Source organism: Protopterus annectens, chromosome 14.part0 (genome assembly GCF_019279795.1).
Source record: "Protopterus annectens isolate FY-2018-M chromosome 14.part0, PAN1.0, whole genome shotgun sequence".
In the NCBI taxonomy this organism is placed as follows: Eukaryota; Metazoa; Chordata; order Ceratodontiformes; family Protopteridae; genus Protopterus; species Protopterus annectens.
Window position 1 is genome coordinate 852,781,004 of NC_056748.1, and position 12,873 is coordinate 852,793,876.

Sequence of the window (12,873 nt, forward strand, 5' to 3'; positions counted from 1 at the left end):
AGGATAGGGGGAAAATGTGGCAACAGGATATAGGAAACATCCACTAGACGAATCCTAAAAAAAAAGGGTGGGGGACTAACTTAACTGACAGAGGACCTGGGTGAGGAGTTTAGTTGGGAGGGTCAGGGCTTTGAGCTGTTAACTGTGCTTCATCCTGTTGGATTAGAGTCCATCCAAATTTCCCTTGCAACCTGGACACCTCTGAACAAATTAAACAGTGCTCCCTAGCTGCCCCTGAACACAGTGGTGCACAGTAGGTTCACCTACTTAAAATGGCATTAGCAGGCATACATTACAGCCTATACACCTTACAGATAAACGCAACTCAAGGACAAGCTAGCTCATGTGAGCACTCCCCTACCTAAACACCCTTTAAAGTTTTGCAAGAGATGCAAACTACCACACTTTTCTACTCAATCTCACTTCTGAGGTGTTGGGACTATGTACAAATTACCACCTCATCAAGAACAGTGTGTGAAAACATAACTGTCCTTTTCACAAATATGGACCCTGTGCCTCTCTTCCTTTCACAAATGTGCATCCCGTGCTCTTCTTTCACTTTCCAAAACATACACATTATGCTTCCACCAATACATCAAAACAGTAGCTCAGGTGTTCAGATACCTATAAAGCACCATGACCACATTCCAAGAATCAAATCGCAGATCACCATGTTCACACATATATACACCCACTATACAGACATTTTCCCCACATATCTCATCTAGTACTGCACTGATGATAATGTCAGAAGCTTAAATCAAGAATTTGAAATTAAAGGTCACTGGAAATCCAGACCACCACCGTAAAAACGATTACCTGAGTCTCGGGAGTTGATTCCTGAGTTTCTGATTCTCCCTGGGGGAAAAGAAGCAGAGGCACATTGGCAACGAATGGTGGCACAAATTCACTGAAGTCTGCTTCGGTGATCTTGTTGGTCTGAAGTTCCTGATTAACCAGTTCCTGCTGCAAGGACTTACAAAGCTGCAGTGCCCTGCATACAGCCTCAGGATTCTCCTGCAGAAAACATAAAAGGATTAAAAAAAACACAACAGACAGCCATTCTATCCAAGAGCATTTCAAAAGAATTTCTGAATTAAAAGTTAAAATGATTTAGTACACCACACTTGGCAAGCTAATTTCTGGAAAACAAATACATTGAAAATAACTTGTTCAAAATTATGTGGCTTGTGTGCCTGACCCTATAATGTCCCTTATTCTGCTCCCTGACTGTAGGACTCCAGAGAAGAGGAAAGACAGATGGTAATAAAGCTTTCGTAGAGAGTTTCTAGTTTGGATTAATTTTGACAGGTTGCACAGTCATTCGGTGAATTTAATCCAAGATCAAATTTTTGTACTAAATTTTCTGCTGGGAAGGGGGTCCACATAAACTGGTAGGATTTTAAGGAGGAAAAAAAAAAAAAAAAAAAAAAGGAGAAAGAAAATGCAGCATCAATGCAAGAGTGCTAGAAATAGGAAAACTACTTATCCAAGGACTATATCTGGTGAACATCTTCTCACATCAAGGCCAAGTTAGTGATGGCTCTTGAAATGCCTACTGAACTGAAAACTGTTGGATAAACCAAGGCAAAATACAAAGGCATACCTAGGTTGAAAAATAAAGGAAAACTCAAATGATTTGGCAGTTTAAAAAAAACTTTTTAAACCACCATTCACCTGCAGGTTGGATTACATTTGCAAAGTTCAAACCACCAATGCCGAACCTCTGGCTTCAGTGCAACAGTCAGGGCTTCATTTCACTACACCAGCCAGCTGCTAGACAAAACCTTTAACTAGTACCATAACTGGAGTGGTTGTCAAATGACTCAGTCTTCCAAGGCAGTCAGGTAATCCTAAAGATGCAAACTAAGACCTTTACGTTAACAAGTATTAGACATTTACTACCAAACAGCCATCTATACCACAATAAAGACTTTCTGCCAAAATGTGTTCAGACCCAATAATGTGCGAGAAGATTGTGGTGTATGCACGGATACCTCATTCCCCAAAGATCTTGCAGCCTGAAATGTGTATTAACAGAGAATGATTGAAAATACAGTGATAAACTATTTATAACCACTTACAACCACTTACCACCACTGCATGACAGCAGTGTATATCCTGTACTTATTCCCGTCAGCATCCTGCAACCCTCTCCCCAGTACTTAACAGTATTACAGGTAATGCAGACGTGTCCAAGTTTTTTTTTTTTTGTTTCAAAAACAACTTTTCCTGTCAAAATTAGGAAAAGGGGCACCTGACAGTCCTTCCATTACACCACAACTACCATCTCCCTCATGGTAATCCAAGCCTTAACATTTATTCCACCTATAGAATGGAGACTGAAACCGGTGGTGATACATCCAAGGGTCATCAAGCGCAGAAGCCAGAAAATACTCCAAAACGTGGCACTGCCCAGGTGCAACAGGCATCCCAGCAGACACCATGTAAAAAGGCATGTGAACTAGATATTACTGGCATAAATTACAAAAAAATCAAACTGAAATGACTGTATATGGCATCTCAAGCATACACATCTAAATACAAACAGTGAATAAAAAAGTGATAAAGAATACCATCAACAAAATTTGACATTTAGTCTGGAACTAGTCTTACCAGCTCTTCCTTAACAAGGGCCATAATAACAGGATAGTATTCATCAACCAACTGCTTGCATTGAGAAGCCATGCTTGGATCAGGCATCAAGCTACAAGCCTTTTCCAGGTAACTCAGAAGCTCAGTCTGTGAAGAGGAGAGAGAAAAAAATATATAGTTAGTACATAGAAGTTCCTGCTGCACAATGTTCAGCAGTTTAAAAGCTGAAGCATTTCCATCCACTATTCTCACTGCTCAGTCTATGTCTTAGCCTTGGCTATCCTAAACAATATGTCAATTTACACTTAAATGCAACTATACATTTTTGCAGTTACTATGGAAAAACAAAAAAAGCAAAAAATATAACAGGCCTATTTATGCAGAACTTCCATCTAAAGCCATCAATTTCTTCTGTGGACAGACAAGGGAGTGTGGTGCAGCCATGTGGAGATAGCTAGTAAATAAACAAAACATATGCACTAGCACCAGAAGACTGCTGGAAAGTTCAAAATGGGTGAAGCATATTCACAACGCAATGGTCATACGTCAGTGTTAAAGCTAGCCATGAAACATATCAATAACCCCAATATAATGAATATGCAGATAGGCTGTATATTAGAATCAAAAATCAGCAGCTCCACCATGAAGTCAAGAAACTTTCAACCTAGTTTGTTAGATCTGTCATTTAACTTAAATGTAAATTTAAGTCCATTTAAAAATGTATCCTATTGTTTTGCATTCCTTAAACACCAATATTGAGGTCCTGTGGTTTCAAGTCACATAAAGCGAGGTTCTATTAACCTGACAACGCAATATATTTGATGTACAACTGTGTCCCTGGGAGTTTTAGTGGTACTGCTAGTTTGTTAAAATGATACATCCCAGAAAGAAAGAAAAATAAATCTAGTATATTCTGCAGCAGTCTCATCTTTGGTCCACAACACTGAAGATACTGGAAATAGAAAAGTGGGAAGTTCAGGCAAAGGTGGAGCAAAGAAATTTCCAGAAGGCTCTTGAAAACAGGTAACCAAGCCTATTACAACACTTTCTGTAAAATAAAATAAGCAAAGGTCGTACCAAAGTACATTCCAGCCCACTAGTTCCAATTAAATGGGGGGGGGGGGGGGGGCTACAGTTCTTGCCACTAAATAAAATGACTGCGGCCTGTACACCTCGCCCACTGCAACTGTAGTCACCAATTTAATTTTTGCCATTTGCATAATGTCAAAGTAGACCAAGACTGAATTCCGCACGGTTAAACAGTAAACAAAGTACCAACCAAGTTTCCATTAAAACAGCCAACAGAATATACTTTGCTTAATGCGGACTGATTGAACTACATAAGGTTCTCTTGAATACCTTGGAATACATTTCTATTTTTAGGCTACATTTGTTTTTAAGAAAGAAATGCTACATTTGGGCAGCCAGTTCATCTAGCCACTTTAACCAGTTTTGCTTTCTGAATTACTTTTCACAAAACCTGCATAAACAGCAACTCAGCCTTTGAATTTTCAGCAAAATAAGCAGCCATTTAAGCAGCAAGTCAGACAAAAAGCAATTCACTTCCCTTTTCAGGGGGAGGGAGGATGGGTCTGCATTTTCATTCCTGAAAGTGATCTCAGCAGATTAAATGATTAATTTGGAGAGGGGGCTTGACATATCTAAGTTTCTTAGATGAGATAAATAATGCATGCGAATACCTTAAACTTAACTGGAAGTATAATGAAGTTTGCATTTGTTTTTTAGATGTTGAGGTGTACAAGTGGTGCAATAGGTTTTGCACGAAAATTAAAATAAGTTCAGAATAATGCTGATCTAAGATAGGACAGCATGCACCCTAATTATGTTAATATTGTTCTAGGACAATTAAAAAGGGTGAGTGATTTAACAGACTGTAATAGATATGCTGAAGAAAAGTAAATTGTGATAAATTTGCAGTTAGGGGTTATCCAGAAAAAGTCCTAGAAGAGAAATTGAAGGAAGTTGGACAAAAGAAAAGTAAACTGCCCAATGTGGTTAAAAAAAATGGGACCACCACAGAAGATTAATAAGATAAAATATAAAGATTATGGTTTAGGGATGGTGGTAATATACTCTATTGATGGTGGGCAGATCAAAAATTTGTTTAAAGAAAATTGGAAAATAAGTATTTTCCAGAAATAAACTAAATAGTGGGTAAAGGTCCCATTTGTCAACAAGAAGGCTTAAAGAAGTATTTTTCAGGACAAGGTAAAGTATTTGAATTGTGAAAACTAAATTTATTTATAAAGGATCTGCTACAGTATTTATAATTAGGCTACAGGCAGTTAATGAAAATGAGATTTGTAGTTAGTCTGCTCAGGGTGTACCTCTTATGACAGTATGACAACTAGGGTAGGTACACAACTGTACTTTCCCATAAACGTAGATGTAATCACTGTTGCAGTCATTACTCTCAGGTTATCCTGCTGGCAGGCTACCCGCAGTCTGCCTGAAATCCAAAGTCTTGGTCCAGCGTCAGTTGCAGTCACCTCTTCCCAGACGTCAGTGGGCCAGGGGTATAAAAGATACAGCCGACGCCATTTTCTTCAGTTTTTCCTGTCCCAGATGTCAGGTGCCCCCAAAAGGGTAGGCTAAAAAAAAAAAATTATGCCAACAAACATGCATGCACTAAGGTAAACATTTCCTTCATCTACAAGCAAATACACCACATAGGTTGTATAGAATAGAGAAGTACAAATAAGATCCAGCAAAGAAAAAGGGGGATGGTGGGAGGGTAACCTGGACTGCAACAGTGAATACACTCTAACATCTACATTTATGTTAGGTACACAACTGTATTATGTTAATAGCGTTTCACTGTTGCAGTCATTACTCTTGGGTTGAATCCCAAAGCGGAGGATAGGTGGCTGGGGCTAAATAGGATTAGGAGAGGCTATGAGGCCCTGCAGAACTGCAGTGGCAAAGCCTGCTCTGGATTTAGAGTAGAGGGGCAAGTGGTAGTGCTTTGTAAAAGTGTGCACTGAACTCCAAGTTGCAGCCTCTAAGATGTCTTTGGGTGGTACTCCTCTGAGGAAGGCTGCTGAAGTGGCTGCTGCTCTGGTTGAATGCGACCCAATGCCCTTGGGCACTGACTTGCCATGTTGCAAGTAGCAGAAACGAATGCAATGGCCTATCCATTTTGAAATGGTCTGTTTTGAGATGGCCTTTCCTTGTGATCCTGCAGCATAGGACACAAAGTTGCTCAGTCTTTCTGAAAGACTTAGTTCTGTCCAAGTAGAAGCGTAGCTGTCTGCATATGTCCAAAGAATGCAGAAGTCTCTCGCCCTTGTTCTGTGGGTTTGGATAAAAGGTAGGAAAGTGAATGGTTTGGTTAAGGGCCACACTGGACACCACCTTAAGCAAAAATGTGGTGTTTGTCCTCAGAGAAACTGTCTGGATGGAAAATTATAAAAGGTTCCACAGCCATGACTGCCTGTAACTCAGTCTCGTCTTGCAGAGGTTATTGCTAGGAGCAGAGCAGTTTTCCAGGATAAGAATTTTATATCAGCTGTTGAGGCTGGCTCAAAAGGAGGCAGTGTGAGTTTTTCCAAGAAATAATGGAGGTTCCATGCAGGTATTGGTGCTCTCCTTGGATGTCTTATGTTTTTGGCCCCTCTGAGGCACTGCCTTAAAGGATGAGAAAAGACCGGTGGTTCTGTATTGTAATGGGCTGAAATGGCAGAGGATTAGATCTTAATTGATGGAGGATAGGCCTTTGCTCAGCATCTCAGTTAAGTATTGCAAAATCTGAGGAATATTTGATACAAAAACGTGTCAATTCCTTGTGTCTGGTTCCAAGCACAGAATCTCTTCCATTTTTCTGCATAAGACTTTCTGATACTGGGCCTCCTGGCCTCCAAAATAACATAGATCACAGCTTTAGAGAGAGAAGTGTTCTGAATGGCTACATTATCCGCCATGGTGCCAGATTTAAGGTCCTGAGTTGGCTGTGCAGGATCTGGTTTTGTTGGGTCAGTAAGTGAGGCATTTGAGGCAATGTCCAGGCTGGACCTTGAAACAAGTTCTTTAGGATTGGGTACCAGTGCTGGCGTGGCCAGTCTTGGGCAATCAGTATCAATTTTTTGCTTCTCTTTGACTTTTAGGAGTACATTTGGGAGGAGAGGCATTGGAAGAAAGGCATATATGGTTAGGTTTTTCCAGCTGAAGGATAAGGCATCCACTTTCCATGCTTGCTTGGGATAAGTCCTTGTGCAGAATCTCTGTAGTTAGCAGTTGTGAGGGGAGGCAAATAGAAGTCTGGGCATCCCCATTTCCTTGTTATCATGCTGAAGACTTGTGGATCCAGTTTCCACTCATGGGGATCCATGAGGTTTCTGCTTAGTTCACCTGCCGGAGTATTTATCTCTCCTGGCAGGAACTGTGCTTGCAGGTGAACTTGATAAGTCAATGTTGTGCCCCACAAAGTCATGGCTCGTCTGCAGAGGGGTCAGGAATGTGAGCCTCCCTGCTTGTTTATGTACCACTTGACTGTAGTATTGTCAGTCTTTATCAGTAGCTGCCTGGATGAAGTAGATCCTTGAAAGTTGTCAGGGCATTCTGAACAGCTAGCATCTTTTTGATTAATATGAAGATGCATCTGGCTTGCGGGCCATGTGCCCTGAATACATTTTCCTGCCATGTGGGCCCCCCAGGCATAATCGGATGCCTCTGTTGTTAGTGTCTGCCCGGCTGTGGGTAAAGTGAATGGCTTTCCCTTGTGGTGACAGGCCTGTGCCCACCATCGAAACTCCTGTTGCAGGCAGGGAATGAGGGTAATTAATGTTGCCAGGCTGTGGCAATGTTGAGTCCAAAACCTTTAGAAACCATTGGTTTCCTCATATGCAGTCTGGCATATGGAATTAGCAGAATGCCGGATGCCATGAAAAGTAAGAAGTCAGTTGCCTTTGTCTGGCGTGAGATAAGCCACCTGGGCAGTTGTATTTAAGCTTGCACCCAGGAATATCTCGAGAGGGTACGAGTTTTGATTTTTTTTCGTTTACTGCGTACCCTAGGCCCGCTAGTAATGTTTTTACAAATGCCAGATGCTGTAGTAGAGTGTCCTTGTTCTCTGCTTGAATAAGGCAGTCCTCCAAGTAAGGATATATTTGAATTCCTCGGTCTGCAAAAAGCAATTACTGGTACCAGGCACTATGTGAAAATCCTGGGCGCAGTAGATAAGCCAAAGGGCAGTGCAGAGAATTGGTAATGCATTGAGCCAGCTATAAATCTGAGGTATCTTCTGCACGACTGTCTGATTGGGACATGCAGGTATGCCTCTTAAGTCTAAAGTCACAAGCCAAGCCTTCTTGCCCAGCATGGGCAGAAGCTGCTGCAAAGTTAACATTTTGAATTTTGGAATGTCCAGGAATGTGTTCAGGATAGACCGGTCCAGTACTGGTCTCAAAGTTTTGTTCTTTCTGGGCACCAAGAATAGCCTTGAGTAAAATCCCCATCCCTGCTCTTGCTGCTCTTCCTCATGTCCACGAGGGATGAGGCTTGTTTTTGTGTCTCTGCCCATTGATTGCGTGGCAGGTCTGGCATGCCATTTGGCCTTGGCAGGGTGTGAAAATGGAACCTGTAGCCCTGGCATATGATATTTAAGACCCATTTGTCCTGCGTGATCATGTGCCAATTTTGAGCAAAAAGTGCTAGTTTACCCCCCAAAAGAGTTGCCAGGGGAAAGTCACTAAGACAGTTTCCTGTATGGCTGTGATTTTTCTTCTCCGCTTTTGGAGGTTGAAGCACCCCATTGTTTAGGCTTGTATGAGCCTTGGGGCTGTGATCTGCCTCTGGGGCGTCTGTATCTACCTCTTTGTGGCCTGTCTGACACTAGGAAGGACCAATTCTTTGCAGGCCAGTTCCTGCTAAATCTGGGAGGCTGTACCTGTAAGAAATCCTTGACAGTGCATAGATTTAGCTTTGTCCTCCATTTTCTTCAAAACCTCTTCCGCTGTAACACCAAACAAGGTATCCTGTTGTAGTGGAGCATCTAATAATTTTGCTTTAACACGATCAGGCAGATTCTGTTCTTTTAACCATGCATGTCTCCTAATGACAGAACCTGCAACAGCAGCCCTGCAAGAAGCCTCTAGAGAGAATCAAAACCACATTGCAAAGTATGCTTTCCTAATTGTTTAGCAGCATGCAGTAAATCCTGCATTTGTTTAATGCACATTCTGAATTTGTCAACATTTTTTGTTTAAGCAGTGACACTAGATATTGCTGATATTTAAGCATATGAAATTGACAATTTAAAGCTCTTACAGCCAAGGTAGCAAAAGTATAAATCTTTTTCCCCCCCATCTGTCCAGGGCCCTTGAATCCCTATCAGAGGGTATAGGGTTTTTTTTTTTTTTGCAGTGGACACCTTGACCCCTTTGGGACCCTGTGAGGTAGTTTCTGGGTCTGCAGCAGGGGTTTTTATAAAGAAATTTATGCGAATCTGGAACCCTGTAGTATCTGTCTGGCTTAACTGGAGCTGGTGGCAAAGTCAGGAGACAGTCCGTACTCCGTAAATACATAATCTACGATGTCTGAAACAGGAGGGATAGCAAGGGGCCTGTGCTGAGGTAATAAAAGGAAGTCAGAGCCTTTTCTTGGATTCAGAGTAATCTTGGCTCTCAGTGGAAATGCTCCCTCAATAGTATGCAGGGTTTCCCCAAAAAGAATAATCCTCAGGAGGAGAGGCTGAAGGAATAGATTCTTCAGCATCAGAATCCTCATAGGGAGGAAGAGAATATTCCTGGTCAGAAGAGGAAATGGAAACCTGATCTGAAGATGCATATTCTCTCTAGTCTCTTATCAGGAGGGGGATGGGAACCTCTGATCAAAGTAATTAGGTCTTCGGCCATTTTAAGCATCTTTTTTAGGCATGGAGGCCTGTCCAGGAGAATGCTGTACTTGTTTCTGTGTCTTTAGAGCTGCTTTAGTCTTTGCCTTTGAAGCGGACGTTGGTTTCACATATAACTGTGTAGGCCTGAAAACACCCTCAGAAGCAGATGCCTGCTCAGCGGCTCTGGACCCATCTGAGGGAATAGTTTCCAAGTGTCCAATACCTTGAGTTTCCAGCGGCCTAGTTGGCTCCATGTGTGAATCTGAAGCGGCCTGTGGCTTTGAGGTAGCAGGCGTCAGGGGTTACCGGCGACAGTCCTAGCAGAAGACTAGTCGTTGCTTTTGGACCTCGGATGCCTGTCCTTATCTTTGCGCTTTTTATAAACTCTGGTAGTCGGTTGCTCAGACATCATTATATAGTTAAATCTGTCAAAACAATGAAATGCAAAATCGTTCTGATGCTTAATAGTGCGTTGGTTAAATCTAGCACAAAACCGACAACTAGCAACGTCGTGGTCAGGGCCTAAGCAAGGAATACACCAAGAATGAAAATCCTTGAGGTATTTGCTTCCCACAAGAAATACAATTAACTTTTTCTGACAACTGCCTGGAGCAAGAAAAAAAAGTTTCCCCAACGGGGTACTAACTTTAATGAAGACCGGATCTGAAATTAAAATTTGAAAATCTCAGGAGTCTGCCGACTGGCACTTGCAAACTGCTTTTGCTTTGGGCACCGCACAGCAAGAAAGACCGATGAAAATGGCGTTGGCTGCATCTTTTATACCCCTGGCACACTAATGTCAGGGAGGAAGCGACAGCAACCAACACCGGACCTAGCTTTTGGAACTCAGGCCAACTGCAGGTAGCCTGCCAGCAAGATAACCCAATTGTAATGACTGTAACAGTGAAACACTATGATCAAAGTACAAATGGAAGCCCATAAACATCTAGCAGATGTGCCCTGATCAAGGCACTCAACTCTGAACCATCTGTGGCCCCAGGGACCTCGTCAAATGTGGTTTCAGACAATACTAGTGTCATGTGGTACATGAACAAGTAACGGGGAAACAGGTCGTACCCAATTTGCAGATAAAGCTTCAAAGCAGTCTCTCTGAAAAGGTATCCTACATTCCCTTAAGAGCAAAACTGCATGCCATACAAAATGAGCAGGTCCAGGGCACATCATAAAAGGAAACTATCGGGGGGGGGGGCTTCCAACATTTGATACATCTGTGGGGAGTTAAAGTAACTGTCTCCTCTGATCATAATGATTCTGCTCCAGGACTCTATACAAAAGACCACCTTGGAAGACGGATAGTGAAAACGCATGCTAACAGCCAGGGGTAATTCTGAAGATTCAAGAGTCTTCCAAGACTATTAAGGGGATTCCCTTCTAGCCTAGGCAATTGTGGGTTTTTCCCTTTCAGAAATAGCCAGGAGCAACTGCTACAAACTTCCTCACAAACTGAACCTACTCACAACAGGGGGTGTTTGACATACCCAGACAATCATTCAGCTGACCTGAACAGTAAGGTCACAATTCCTTTTAAGCACCTGGTTTACAGAGGATGTGCAGTAGGTACTAATGAAGGCAAGAAAGCCTGCCACCAGAAAATCATACACTAGCAAATGGAAAAAAGCTTTTCCAGTTGGTGCAAACCTAGCCAGCACCCATTCGGGGCTGGATGTTCTCTGGTTTTGCAATAATGTCATCACCTCTCATTCTTCTCTCATGGTCTTATCAGCATTTACACATGCCTGCCCACTGATCCTCTTTTCAAGGCAGTCTCATGCAAAAATGTTCTTGAAAGGGGTTTGGGATAAAAGGCTACCATGTAAGCCAGTAACCCCTCCTTGGGAGCTTCTGTAACACAAAATTAAGATACTACTTGCTCCATTTGAACCAACTAATCTGGCTGACTTGAGGTTTTTAACATGGAAATCAGACTGCCCGGCCGTTAAGATATCAGAGCTACAAGCTTTGTTGGAGAGTCAACCTTACCTAATTTTCTACAGGATAGGGTTTCTTTGAAAACTTAATTCTTCTTGTGTGCCTGAAATGACATCCAAGTTACTTGGAGCCAAATTATTCATCTCCCACTTTTCCTTTACCAAAGCCAAACATGAGGGAGAAATTACTGTCCAGAGACAACTCTGATATTACATCTTGACAGAACCACACTCAGATCTTAGGTTGTTCCTTATTAACTTATCCATGTCAAAAACAGAGCCATTTCCAAATGGCTGTCTAAAGCAATTACATTTTTGTTATGGACAGTATAAAGAATCTACTCTAGGAAGCATTAAAGCTCTCTCTAACAGGGCTATGGCTTTCTGAAGAGGGTTGTATTCTTGAAATAGGCTAGAAGCTGCTATTTGGTCTGCTGTATATACTTTTACAAAGCACTAAGCTCAATTCCTTCTCCATGTTCAGACCAAGCTTTGCTAGATCATTCTTCAGACTCTTCTGGACGCTTCTCCTTACACCCCCTAGATGTAATCTACCCATATGGAGAGAGACTACAGCAGCAAAGACATATTGCAGTTATGTAAACTGAACTTGCAATACATGTTCAAATGATCAGTGCTGCAGTAGCTACTCCCCTCCAGCCCCCCCCCCTTTTTTTTTAATGCCAAGCTGTGAACATTTAGGTTTTTTTGTTTCTTTCAGGGCTCAGCCTCTCTTTTCTAGTAGGAAAGCTTAGAAATATCCTAGTGACACCACTGACGGAGCCCCCCCCATGTTAAAAGCTTCTATCTTTCGTGGCCCTAGGGTGCCTCTTGTTTCAGCGTTCTGTCAGATTGAGGTACCTACAGGAGGTAATTCAGTGTTCAAGTTTAGCTAATAAAGACAAGTACTCCATTCCTATTAAGACATTCCTGATAGGAGAGCTCTCATGGGCTTTGCCCCCATATTTGTCTTTTAGTCAGACAAACTACAGCTGCTTGACAGTTTGGGCACTTGGAAGTGGTCTTGAAGTTTTGTAAGGTGGCCGGTCATTACATCCTTGGCAGGCTAGAACCCACAGAGCTACTATACTAGTGATCAAACAGACATTAAGGTTATGCCAAGTTTAACTTGCACAACTGTACTTTCTACCCTCTTCTCATAGTTAGATCTCGTGTCTCAGAAAAAAATGAGATTCAATCTGCATGACCTAGACAAACAAGGCTCTGTAATTTTTACTGCTCGACAATGCCCACAACTTCACACAGCAAGACATATCTTGCCACAATTATGCAAGTGCCAAGAACAGCTAAAATAAAACTTTCCTTAAGAGTTTGCAGAGTTACACTGCACAATAAACTAATAAGTGAAATGCTGGTAGTACCCACATTACTAGAAACATTTTAGCACATGCCCTAAACCAGTCATTAACCTTATAGCTCTGAAAAACCCATGAGGAAGCAGTGCAAAAATCACAC

The 12,873-nt window shown here is 42.0% G+C and overlaps 1 protein-coding gene across 3 annotated transcripts in view; it reads right to left on the reverse strand.

Moving 5' to 3' along the window:
• LOC122789296 (prosaposin) overlaps window positions 1-12,873 on the reverse strand; it is a 705,108-nt gene that overhangs the window by 612,300 nt on the left and 79,935 nt on the right. For all 3 annotated transcript variants that reach the window (XM_044056612.1, XM_044056611.1, XM_044056610.1), the window contains exons 4-5: window positions 2,617-2,742; window positions 820-1,017 (exon numbers count right to left, since the gene is read on the reverse strand). In XM_044056612.1, coding sequence (XP_043912547.1) covers window positions 820-1,017; window positions 2,617-2,742 — 324 coding nt within the window. The remainder of the gene's footprint in view (window positions 1-819; window positions 1,018-2,616; window positions 2,743-12,873) is intronic.